Source organism: Spodoptera frugiperda, chromosome 29, assembly GCF_023101765.2.
Source record: "Spodoptera frugiperda isolate SF20-4 chromosome 29, AGI-APGP_CSIRO_Sfru_2.0, whole genome shotgun sequence".
Taxonomy (NCBI): Eukaryota; Metazoa; Arthropoda; class Insecta; order Lepidoptera; family Noctuidae; genus Spodoptera; species Spodoptera frugiperda.
The window spans coordinates 376421-390114 of NC_064240.1; the positions used below are offsets into that span (position 1 = coordinate 376421).

Here is a 13694-nt window from a genome sequence, read left to right on the forward strand (position 1 = left end):
CTGTACAGTGCGCTAATGTATGTAATGTAATGTTTTATTACTTGCCTCTATCTCTATTTAATTTAAATACATCATGGGTTCGTTGCTGTTTTGTGTTTGGAGTGGTCAATTTTTATGAAATAAAACTACAATTCGGATTTCAGGGTCTCTGGAAGTTTTCAGGGAATATAACTTACTAATAAAACTTAATCAGTTGGATTAAGAAAAAGTATAAATGCATGTATCACCCATAAATATTTTTAGTGTTTCAGTAGCCGTATTATAGTACATTGATAAATATTAGAAGATGCTAACCTTTTCTTACTTATGTAATAAAACAACAATAAATGAAACAGTTCACCCACTAATAATATTTACCGTCCCTAATAAAATTACCATACAAAGCAAAGCTCGGACCTCCGTTAAATCCTCTTATGAGAGAGCCAGAGAGCCGTACAATGTGCACTTTACGCAGAAGTTGGTAAAAAACTAAAAGTAGGGGATTTAGCGGCGCCCCGCACGCCTAAGGTGCGAGTACACGTGAAACCACTCAGATCGCCATTAGCCGCATGCTGCGCGTGTGTACCGCGCTTAACGTTCAATTGTAAGGCTTATACCCCTATTTACTGTTTTAAACGATATATTTCTTATGAATTTTCTCTCTAAACTCCATAAAGAACAATGTGATTTGTCACATTTTAAAGTTCTTTATTGATCTTTATATGAGTAAATCAATCAGAACTTATCGTAATTTTAACGTTTGTTAAAGACGTGTTCAAAAAATTCAAGGAAACAACAGCTATAAACATGTCGCGGGCCACGAAATGAGCGGCGTCGGAGGCAGCTCGCGACAAATAACGTTAACGAGGATATGTAATGAAGCCAATTACGGCGCGCCGTCAACTCGGTAGCGTTTTATTTTGACAATATTGTGAGATTTCCATGATTGTTTTCTTAGGAACTTTCCATATTGGTCAATGTTTTGAAAAATATTATCTTTAGATAAAATAATAAATCCAGCAATATGCTTTAATTTGGTACGTATCCTTTATTTAAATTGATGAATAGCATACAATTCTAAAATTGTCGAAAATGATAAATTGAAATATGTGAGTTACAGGAGGAATAATATTAAGTTACTTTAACTTCTTTTATATAATTCTACAAACGAATGAGTAAACAAAAATAAATTTAAAAGAAATCAATTCCTTGATGGAATGCTCCTTACCCAGGATATTGTACACGTATCCTTTTCACTTTCTCCCCGTAACTCAGGTACGTAAATACGCAGTTAGGACTCGTATGAGCGACGCGTGCTCGTAACTCGCGGACTTTATGGCCCCACCTACGCAAACGCGTAAACAATTTACTTGTGTTGCTCTTATATGTGCAATATGAGCTTGTCACGGTCACATGTCATACAATCTTATCGATACTGGCTGGAAACTTGGGAATCATACATTTTGTTTTTTAATATTTAGGTAATTAGATACAGACTATTGGTTTCTAAAATTAGCAATAGGTTGTATCTATTGCCTTCCATTGATCTTGTTTCTCGACTTTACAAATACGCTACGAGTTTCCAGTTTATAACTACAAGTAATTTCAATTCTCGAAAACTATGAGAATGTCAACATAGCTAACGATATACATAGTTAGATGTCAACATCCTATGTACCCTTTTTAACACGCTTTTATTAGCTTGGGTTGTAACTATGTATGTATGTAACGGAATCTTTAAGAGTAGTACCGTTACAAGTTAAAATATAACCCAACTTTAGCCATATAAAACATAGATTAATAATTACCAAAATGGCCTATAAATTGCAAATGAAACAGGCGCACAACATTTTTGATTGGCAATCAACGTCACACTAAATAGAAAGTGTAAACACTATTGTGGCGTATTATTAAGTGGAGCGGCCATAACGCGGCGATCAGCCTGATTGGACAACCAATCCCTAGTTAATTTCGATCTACCGTCAACGGTCGATACGAAATTCGGAATACGAATTTTCAAATTTAGTAAACGTAGTGACGAGAGGGTTAATTTTCGGGACATTTTATGTGAAACTGTTAATTGGGGATTTAATTTAGAATTAGCGTGTGTTTTTGTGTCTAGATTAGGTATATGTTTGTGATATTTTGATTAGGGATTACGGAGTTTGTTTTGGTAATGTTATCGTAATCAGGCCTGATGTTTAATTAGATAAATGTATAGAGAATAATGTATAGAGATAATTTTGTCAATGTTCCATGTTTTTATTTTTTTACATAAATATTTCATAGCTATATTACATAGCATATTTTTCTACCTGTGAATATTCAGTAGACAGAAACATATTTTATAGCTATTTAAGAATACCCATACTGAACTTAAATTAATATAGACTCTTGTTTGTATTTCAGTAAGCTGCTAACCATTTGAAGAATCGATCATGATAAGGCACACATGACCGGGTGTCGACAGCAAACCTAATTTTCGACCACAACAAGCTAATGTGACCAGAATGTCAGAGAATTAACAGGACAGTACAAATTAGTGCCGCGCACCAATATACACAGGCGCGCTATTTAAATCCCGAATGCACACCGCAAATATCCGCGTATCCGCGGGAATATCCGCGATATCCGCCACGGCCGACTGCCCCCGTACAAATAAACGGTTGATTTGATCAGCCGCTTTGCCAGAACGATATACGTTGTGAAGGACTATCGAAAAAAGGCGAATGAATCCGATGGATTGCGGATTAAACTGTAAAGGTTAATGAAATGTGTGCTCCCTTGTTTGTGCGGGGCAAACTGTCGCTGCTACTATTGCCATACTATTTATATTCAGATTATATCATTTGTTCGCAAAATGGTTAATCAGAAATGCCAGTATATGTCCTAGAGAAAGCACCTTCGTTGACTGCTGAAAAAGGAACTTAATACTAAATAATATCTCACTCTCTTTACTTTTGACAAATCACAAATCATTGAAATATTATTATAATTTCCTACAATATTAAGACAGAGATGTAATAGCGCAGCTGACAATTTTAGACATCGTATAAGCGGTGATGAGATGTGAACGTATAAATTATCTAATTAGCTCACTAATCTGTGTCGCACTAAGATATGTTTAGCATACATTTACATAATATCCGCGTATTTAGTGAATTAGTGGTAATAGAACATTATGACGTCACTATCTCATGCCACTTCACTTTACATAAATATCGAGGATTATGTCTAAATCACAAACCCTACCTATCCTTATTAAGAATCTCATTACAAAATCTTAAATTAGAAATACTAACAAGAGACACCTAGAAAGTCGAAATAAATTGCGCTGTAGCTTTACAGAAAACATTTACAGAATGTAAATGCAAATTACCAAACTTCAACTTTTTGCTATCATACTTTTATTAGGCGCTACACACATTAAAATTAAATACCTAATATTACATCTCTATTGTCGTACTACAAGATAAAATAGTAGCTATATAATATTTGTAGGTATGTATATTATTATAATAATGTTCTTACTTACCTATTGTCATTTTGATGCAGTGGATGTGAGCGCTCGTTAAAAAGTTAGGCGGCGGAGTCGCGCCTGCCACAGACTGCCACAATGGCAAGAGGTGAGAGCCATGATACAGGGTGCTCACTAATATTTAAAGTTAAAATCGAAGGTTCCTTTGCAGTACTTGATTAAAGTCTATGAATGTTTTTCGAAGTTGTTTAGTACGTGAAATGAGAATTGTTCAGTAATCCTGCTAACGACTACCTATTGGATTTTAGAATATGGAAATCGTGTAACATCTATTCTACTAAAAAATAATATGATAATGCAACAATTACTGTTGCAAAATAACAGTTCACAATTTATTTTGTATAAAAATTCTCAACTCAAATAATAGTTTAACCATTTAACCATTATTTTCCAATTAAACGGTTAGTTTTAAGAGACATTTAAATGTTCTCAGTAGTTAATTTTCAGCTACTCTAGAAACACCCTTGCGACCTCTCGCTATAGGTAACATCGTAAGTAAGCATGTTTTGTTTCTTAGTTAAATCTTTGTTCTCGGCAAGTGGCGCCCCCTCGGAGTGACATCAAACGCGGGCGTCAGGAAGTGACGTCATTGTTCATGATGGCGGATCGGTTATTTTGAGTTATAAGTGGGTAAGTTGAGGCTTTGTGTCGAGGTATCTCGTTTGGTTCGTGATTACCGACTCGTTATGCTGCGATCGTTAATTTTGAATTTATGAATTGAGGTTATTATTTTGTTCGAAGCGTGAATAATGGGAATAATCTTTTGTGAACTCTTGTTGCAGTAAAAGTAATACAGTAGTTTCAACTGTCAACAACAAAAAAGATTAGAAACAACTAACATAACATCACCTTAAAAAAACCCAAAAACAAGTACGCAACGTAAGAGGTTACCCAATTTAATCAACAGCAAGATAAGTGAACAGCGCTACCCAACCACACCTATAATAAAGTGATCGTAAAATAAAAACCCGTGCAATAAATCTGACGGCAACACATAAACTATCTCACACCTACCTCATTCGTCATCTCTTTATCAGCAAAAAAGGCAATATCCACCTTAGAAAAATGAGAAGAGCCCGCCCTATAGGCCTCTAAGACAACTATTTATCGGAGAAAAAAATCCCCATAAATCAGGGAGCAATTTTTTTATCTGGCAATCTTAAAGGTGGGGTAAATAACGATAGGTCAGGGGAAGTTGATTTGATGGCAACACGGACAATTGTTAGGGTATTGGAGATTCATTTTGTAATGTAAAAAAGTATTCATTTCTGAATTAATTACAAACAAATAAATTTAATTGAATTACTATGTAACTAAGAATTGTATTATGAACCTGATTGAGGGTGAGGCGAGAGGGAGTGTCAGACTCTTACTGACTAAAAACCACCCCGTTCCTTCTCCTGCTTTGAGCCGGAGCCCCGGTAACCTTTTACGTTGTCCGCAGCTCCGGATCGGGCATCAGCCCTACTGGGCCCCATCTATGGTGGTCTTATGGCTCTTTGAGGCGCACGCGGAACGCGACGCGCCGTACGAACGGGTCTGGTTTTGTTCGGGCGGCGAGCTACCCTTGCTCGTCGTCCGCAGACCCGCACTTACGGTGGCCGGAGATCGTCACGCGATCCCCGACGCCCGGAGTGTCTTCTGCGGCGGCTGGGGCGTGAGGAGGATCGTTCCCTCACGCGCTCCGCCTCCTCCTTAGCTAGCATGACTGCTTCGCAGAAGGAGGAGACGGCATCCCATTCCCCCTCGCTCCGCACCATGGCCTGAACCAGGGCCGGACGCGAGAGGTCACCGTCGCCGATCACATCCCTAAGGACACGGCGGTGCTCAGCCCATGCAGGGCACACCACTACTGTATGCTCCACTGTGTCCTCCGGGTGGTCCTCGCAATGACGACACCCGGGCGTTTCCTCCCGCCGAATCCGAAACAGGTACCTACCGAAACTTCCGTGTCCGGTAAGCACCTGCGTCAGGCGGTAGGTGAGGACGCCGTGACGCCTCTCTAGCCAGTCCTCAAAGAGGGGACTTACCGCTGCAATAACAGCGAGCCCAGCCCTCGGTTGCGACAGTCGCTGCTTCCATTCCGCCATGAGATCGCGCCGGAGCTCATCCCGCCACGCACTAATCTGACGCGGCAGTGGGGTTTCGCCCCGGCGATGCGCCTCCGCACGCAAGTTGTATACGTGTCTCCATAGGAATCTACATTTTAGAATGAGCAAATAGCTTCACTTAACTTTTATTGTTTTGAGGTTCAAAAGTGCCTTCCTGGTCTAATCAAAATAAATTATTATGATTTAGGCTTTGAAAGAATGTTCTCTTTTCAGCATACTTTTCCAACTTATATTTATAATTTTATCTTTAAACTCATGTTAACTGTCAAACATCTCAAAATGAATGATTCATATCAAGTATTACAGATATACACTTTTCTACATCAACATCAACTCATTACAATTTTATTGGCAGCCATTTTAGTTAGGAAACACATTAATATCCCATCCGTACAACAAAGATGACCTTCAAAACGTCTCGCGATATATCATCCCCTTTATAGCAATGTCACATTTTCCGTATCTCGTAAATAACCGTATTTTATCACAATCGGCCACGTGCATCGATATTATAAACGTTTTACGACAATTTATAAATAAATAGGGTGGCAAATGGTGGAAAAGTTTGTTAGAGGGCGCAAAAAATGAATTGGTTTTGGATATTGGTTCTAGTGCTCGTGCGTGCGTTTGTTTATGGGATCGGTGAATAAAGATTAAAGTGGACGAAAGACACTAATATTACTAACATGCACTTGGACATATGTGAAATATCTAAGAATGATGTAATGCATCGAGATGAACTCTTGTAAATTATAATATCAAATTGCATAGTTAAAGTTTTTCATGCAAAGATAATAGTATCCTCTAACAATTACATTGAATTAATTCGATTTGAAAAAGCTTAACTCCGTATTGCCTTTGCCCAGCTTCAAATCATCCAATGACTTTTCCATCATTTTGCGAGGCGAGAGGTATTAAAAACCACCCTGTTCTTATTTCTGCCCTTCGAGCCAGATCCCCGGTAAACCTGCTAGGTAGTCCGTAGAATACCTAGATCTAACTAAGTAACATCTAAACATACATTTATTAGCATTTTATCTAATTAGACACAATAACCACAAAGACCCAGTAACCAGGCCACTTGCAACCTTCCCCCATCTGTATAAGTTACAGCTTGTCAAACATAATTGATACGCACACGGTAGGTAGGTAAAGTATACCACATATAACATACTATATGTACGTATGTTCGTCTGTATCTCTCACCTCATAGCCGCCAGCGATGTATGGTGGCGCCCCCTGCGGGAACTCATTCATAAACAAAAGCCACTTGATGGTCGCAATTAAAATCTTAACATGTAGTATTAATAAACACCTACTTTTAGTGATGGGGTTTTTGCTATCGATGTTTCTGTTGAAGTGGCTGAACGCTAAAAGTATTACTGTACTGATATTGTGGAAATCTTCCCGTGTAGTCACAACTGACAGTCTTCTACATTGTTTTACTTAACGGGGATAAAGTTTATTTTTGCTAAAACTGATAATTTGATGAGATTAAGTAAGAAACGAATAGAAACTCAGCGTAATTTTGTGGACATTTTCTCTCTAACTAAGTTTAGTGTGTTTAAAAACTATCGATAAATTGATACAAACTTCTCGACATCACTAAAGACAAACACAAAGGTAGAACGTCTCAGAATTAAATTACCTCAACCCCGCTAACTCCAAACAATAATCTTAAACATTACCCCCTCCCCCTCGCACCCCTGCACCCCACGGTCCTAGCTAAGCCTTTTATGACGATGTGTTGCGAGTACGTCTTGCTCACGACAGATAAGTCGATAATGAGTTTTATCGACATCTTACGGTATGCACTATATTTGTGTAAATAAATATTACATTTATCTTATAAAAATTTACATTGTTATATATTTTAGTATTTTGTGTTTTTTTAACTGCAAATCTCTTTAATTTTTTTTAAACTGTTTTATGCTGTGTTGGATAATTAAGACGTAACCTGATCCAACGCTCCAGTTCTTCAGTTTATCCCAACCCTTGTAAAACGTTACTAAATAAAGGTGACCCAATATGTCCCTAACCCGTCCACAACAGTAGGTGTTATTGTTAAATTGGCCCAACAATCCCGAGGGTCTCAAAGACCGATCTTAATTATTAGCAAGGTGTTTAAGGGTTGAATTTACGATGTGTTAATACGACCCGATGTGCGTCGCCTGCAATTACGTTTAACCCTAAATTAAATTTACCTGGGGTCTGTTGGACCCGACCGGGTACTTTGTTACAAATTGGTGTAGTTTTGGGTGCATTGCGTTAACTATGATGTTAATGGCTTCATAACTAAATTATTGGGTACTTATGTATAGGAACAACACAGACATTTAAATTAAAATCAAGTTATTATTTTAGTTACTTATACATAACTAAGAGAAACGACTAGCTAAAGTTATATCATTGAGATCATTTAATTAGCATTTGCAGGGAAAGAACTCAGAAGAGGACATAATATACGATTAAACCTAGACGAATAATAAGCATCTCTTTCAAAATGATGTCCACGTTGGTAAGTTCTTATTTAGAAGTCTGGGCGTAGCAGAAGAGGCGCAGCGTGAGGAAGTAGACTATCTCCATGAAGCTCAGCACACTGCAGCCCAGGAACAGGCCAGCCATGCCGCCGACAGCAACTACAGAATGAGAACAAACATAATTTATTCTTAATACTAAAATCTTCTGTCCATTAAATACAAACCCACTAGCTTCAGCCAGCGACTACGTCCGCGTTTTCATGTGAGAAAAACAAACAACCGAACAGAGCACCTCCTCCTTTTTTTGAAGTCAAAAAAGTAGCCTATATGTTATTCCAAACCATAATCTGAACAAACTCATTAACTCTTTAGTATTTGTAATATTAGTAACGTTTAATCATTTGTGCCAGTGATCCCGTACCCAGTACATCAGTGAAGCCGAAGATGATGTCCCTCCTGTACCTCATGCGAGGATATGTCACCATACCCCACTGGAGGTTTGTACCCAGGAACCATTCTTGAAGAGCCTGGAAATACGTGTGGTAGTTACATAAATATGTAGTTGGGGGAGAATACCAGCAGACGTCTTGTGACTAATATAATGATGAATAATTTCAACCACCTCAATTAACTTGGCTTTTAAAAAACTGAACTATTCTTAATAGTTTTGTTCTTAAATTTTTTATCTTATTATTTTTTATTATTAATTTATAATAAAACAATACTCTACGTACATTGGACTGCAACACATAATTGACGTCATCACACAGTGGGTAACATCCGCACATTACTTTTTTTCCGCTCGAGTCCTGCAACCTGTATAGCTCATCTGAAATTCAATTAATTTATCAATAATTTTATTGCAACTTTCGTGAGACATACTAAATTAATTATTATGTTATCGGCTTACTCACGTAATGTTCAGCGCGCGAGTAGCAGCGCGACAATCGCCGCGTCGTGTGTCGCGGAATGCTGCTCATGAATATGAGCCTCTAGCATGGCTTGAAACTAGTCGAGTTCCTCGTCAAAACATTACGTGAGTAAGTCTATAACATAATAATTAATTTATCAATGTAGCGGTTTTTATAAAGATGCTTTAAATCATACATGAAAACACTGATGATGAAGCGAAAGAGGTATGAAAGATTTGTAGCAATTGGCATTCCATTGTCTCTGCTAACCCCCATGGGAGACAGGTGACAGGTTATGTATGTATGCATGCTATAAATAATTTAGTTTGATGTACCTTTATATTTGGATAAACAGTGTAAACCTTCGACATCGCAGAGTTGTTCATCCCCTGTAAAAGTCAACACCATTGATATTTCAAACACATTTGTATTAAATATTTTGTTTAAACCTGATGAAGATGATCCGATTACCGATCCTCCTGTAGAAGTGGGGGATACATCGGCAGTACTTCAAGCAGAGTCGGATGCGACACTCCATGCGACACATCGTGTACGTGTAGATCGAGTTGTGTTTCAAGTTGTTCTCGTGGGGAAACCGACAGCGACGCTGGTTGACGCTTAACCTGAAGAGAAATAATGAAGAACTAAAGAATGAAGACGCTACATTCAAAAGACCTGTATTTAATTAAAGCTAATTGGTCGAATGCCTAATAACTACCAAGCACAAATTGTCAAGTAATGAGTATATTGTTTGATTCCCGAATAGAGAAATGTATATTACAGGTTTTTCAGAATTCCGTAATAGGAGTACTGAAAACCTCATTAAACGAAACCTGAGTGGGAAGTTATTAAAATAGAATCTAAGTCTAAATAACCAACAAAATTCAAATATCACATTAAATATCTTGCTCATTTCGCTAACACTTCTCTTTCAGGAAAATTAAGGTGTAGCACGTAATCACTTAGCTGCTTCCGGTGAGGTGTAGACGGTGAGCGCGGTCACGTACAACTTCATGTAGTACCCTTTGGCCGAACGCTGGAACTTTGTCGATATATCCGGAACTTCTTGGGGGCCGTGGATGTACACCTGAAGTGAGGTCAAGTTGTAGTGGATGTATAGACCTTGTATGAAATATCACTAAGGAATTTAGGTTAAACGTGACTTTAAGTATAAACAGTGTCATATTAAATATTAGTATCATATATCAATAATATCATATTAATTATCTTTAATTAGTAACAAAACCCTAGTGTAAACATTGTAATCCGATGCATTACTAACCCATTGTTATAACCATTTAAAAGGGGATGAATTTTCCTAAATAAATTCAGTGTATACTCCACACCCGTTCGTTTCATTTCACGCCGCGCTATCCGCACATCACAAAATTTTTAACATTATAAAAAGAAACAAGAAATTCAAATTGAAAATCAAAATCACATTATCAGCTTTTACAAATTCAAAATCAAAACTAACTAGACCGGGAAGGTATTTTTGAACATCAAAACTACGACGTGCTAATACTCTACTACTACGTGGATTTTTTAATTTATTACAAATTTGGCATGCTTTATAACTTACATCATATGAAGTAGAAATATTCATGACTTGAGCAAACACTTCTCCATCCAATGGATGAATGAACAAACTTTTCGTATCGTCATTTATGATGTCCCATCGATTTGCATCTCTATACCTGTGGGAAAAGAAGAAGGAGTTTTATTTTATTTCTCTGCTAGAAAAAGATTCTTTGAAAAATAGTAAATTTTCTCTAGCAAGCAAACCCTAGGAAATCTTACTCTGGTGAATTATAAACAGCCATTCTGGAATTGACAGCATAGCATAATCCCATCTCCGTTATAGTAGGAACTATGGACAAAGCCACATTTGATACTCCAATGGTCAAGGACGGTTTGAATAGCACAGACAAGTTCACCAACAGCTGAATGTATTTGTCTGGACTAATGTCTGGGTAGACAGGAATGCTCTCGAAGTTTCTATAAGAGGCATTGGCGAGGCTGATGATGAAGTTCTCCAGTCGAGTTTTATTTTCTTCTTTTGAGTTTCTGAAATAAAATATGAACATAATGAATTATAGTAAGATTTAACAGTAAGCCTGAAAGTCTTTAAAGGGTTAGTTAAGAAAAGTATTGATGGAAATAAAATTATAAACGGCACAGCATCAAGTTATGCTAGAGAAAGGAAATACCAACCGCAAGAATATTTCAAGTTTCCTAGTGTCAATGTAGTTATTAGGACAGACGGTGACACAAGGGAAGGTGGTGTTCCAAGCAAACATGTCCCTGTCCATAGAGACCACGGTGGGCGAAGACTGGTAGCGACTCCAAGTCATCTGGGACAGGTACAGGGACCCAAACCCAGACAGTAAGATGATGGTGAACCAGAGGATACTGTGGAAGAAAATTTTATATAAGTAACGGTATTAAGTAATAGGTAAAAATTATGATGGCATTTCTCACCACGCTTACTAAGGGACTACACATGTGACAGAGACTTAGGGACTACAGCATTTGACTGAGAAAACTGAACCACTATAACTACAATCTTCAACCCGCCCGTCACGTGTAGCTATTACGGCAAACCGTTTTATGCAGAGTAAATCAATGTCCATCAATGAATTGTCCATAAAGATAAAGAGTCCATCAATGAATTGCCCCTATCTGTTAACGTGGTCTCAACAATCAAAATTGTACAATCAATGCTATTTGTACCCAACTGCGCCAGAAGGAGGGTTATTCTACTTACATTTCGAAAAGATGTCTCTTATCGGCAACTAAATGGTTCAGGCCATGTATGGATGATGTATCGAGGAACAGCTTCAGGTAATGTTTCCCTTTGTCCACAATTGTGTAAAGACCACGGTTTCTGTACCGCATATTCTGTTTGGGTGGTGACAGCTCATCTTGTATTATCTGACTCTGAATGGTTCGCTCGAAGAACATTTTTCTTTAACCTGATAGGAAGAAAGGGTTTTTCATGGTCAAATTAATAACTGACAGATATTTATTATTCTATTCAAAAGCATTGATTACGTAATATTACAACACAATACAACCTTCAGATGACAATTAGAACAAACATAATATTACAGTTATAATCAGTAGTCTTCAAACTTTCCTTAATTGGTGACTCTATGGTCCTAATTTTAACAAAGATGACCAAAGTCGACAGGACCTTTCAGATTGATTTTCAAGAGGACATTGAAAGTCGGATTTTCCGTAGTGTCAGTATCAGAAGTGGTCGTGTCACGCCACGCCACTATTACCATGTAACATTATAATCGTATCGGCTAATAAATCTGTTCGTGCGTTTAATTAGTTCGGGACACAGGTGTGGGACATACAGTAAGTCAATTTGGAGAGAACTGCGAGTCTTAACTACGTGGAAATTAATATGAGGTGGTTCATATATTGGAATTGGAAGTGATTGAAAATGTGTTTAGTGAGTATGTTTAGTGAGATATGAGTTATACTATTTTTGTAAGGATTCGATTTTCAAATTTAATTTTTAGTACAGCTCATATATAGTGCCTAGATTTCTTACAAAAATACGTTTATGAGCAATGAGTAATATGAGTATATTATCATTAAGGCATTAAATGTGCCTTTCACTCTCATTTGTGAGAAGAACTATAAATAATTACTATTTCTCCAATAATTTGCCATTGATACCGTCCTCTAGACAGTCTAACCTACGCTGTCCGAATTTAAACCTGAAATCTCGAAAATTGAACAAGTACTGTGAGGTACGAGCAAGAAGAGAGCATAATTAAAACAGTTAGTAATATGAAATTGAACCTACTGTATGTCATATACCAATATAATAACCGTGAATATTACGGAGCGCCACTCGGTGGGTTTCCGATAATGATCGCCTGTGATTTTATTACAAACCCTTTATTTTAATCGCCCTTTCAACAACCTGCCGCCATGCGCTCACATCATTACCATTACAACTTATTAAACTTTCAAATTGTAGATTGCGATATGGGTATAGGTTCATTGGTCATGTGGGAGGCTGTGGATGGTAGAGGTCTTGCGTTTGAACTTGAAATTCGCATGAATAAAAATTATGTTCCCAATTTACTATATGTAGAGGGGGCGTTACCTCCTTTTAAGTCAATGATAACTATCAAATTGACATCGCCCTCAAAATTTGCAGGCTGAAGTGGCAATGGGCAGGCCACGTCACTCGAAGGACTGATGGCCGCTGGGCAGACCTCCACTAGGTGGACCGATGATAGATGGCGGCTTGTCGTTCAACGGAGAGGACTAAAAGGGAGGCCTTTGCTTAATAGTGGACGTCTTCCGGCTGTCGATGAATTATCAAATTAAACCGAATTCAACCACGGCATTCAATATCTGATACCAATTTACAATACAAATTTTTTTTTACATTTTTAACGTGGATGTTTAAAAAAACAACATCTAAATAAAAGCAAATAACCGAAACCAAAACACTCAATTCCCGAGCGAAATATTTTAAAACCAATCAACGCCCGAACAAATAAAAATAGCAAAAGAAAAATGTTGGTGACGTCACAAGGTAAACAAGTTGAAACCTTACCTACGGAAAGGGAAGCCCTCCTAAAGTCTAATAATTTCCGAAGTGTCATGTCGCCCAGAAATAAATGAAGTGAAGAAAATAAATTTC

General features: G+C 37.6%; 1 protein-coding gene across 1 annotated transcript; it reads right to left on the minus strand.

Annotated features, from left to right (window-relative positions):
- Window positions 1-8128: 8128 nt before the first annotated feature.
- LOC118268487 (pickpocket protein 28-like) lies at window positions 8129-11991 on the minus strand. The gene is made up of 10 exons (XM_050706255.1): window positions 11787-11991; window positions 11234-11431; window positions 10820-11086; window positions 10602-10716; window positions 9982-10106; window positions 9491-9642; window positions 9355-9408; window positions 8843-8937; window positions 8530-8635; window positions 8129-8267 (listed from the first exon to the last, which is right to left on the minus strand). The coding sequence occupies exons 1-10, from the start codon at window positions 11981-11983 to the stop codon at window positions 8155-8157; spliced, it is 1422 nt and encodes a 473-aa protein (XP_050562212.1). The 5' UTR covers window positions 11984-11991; the 3' UTR covers window positions 8129-8154.
- Window positions 11992-13694: the final 1703 nt, after the last annotated feature.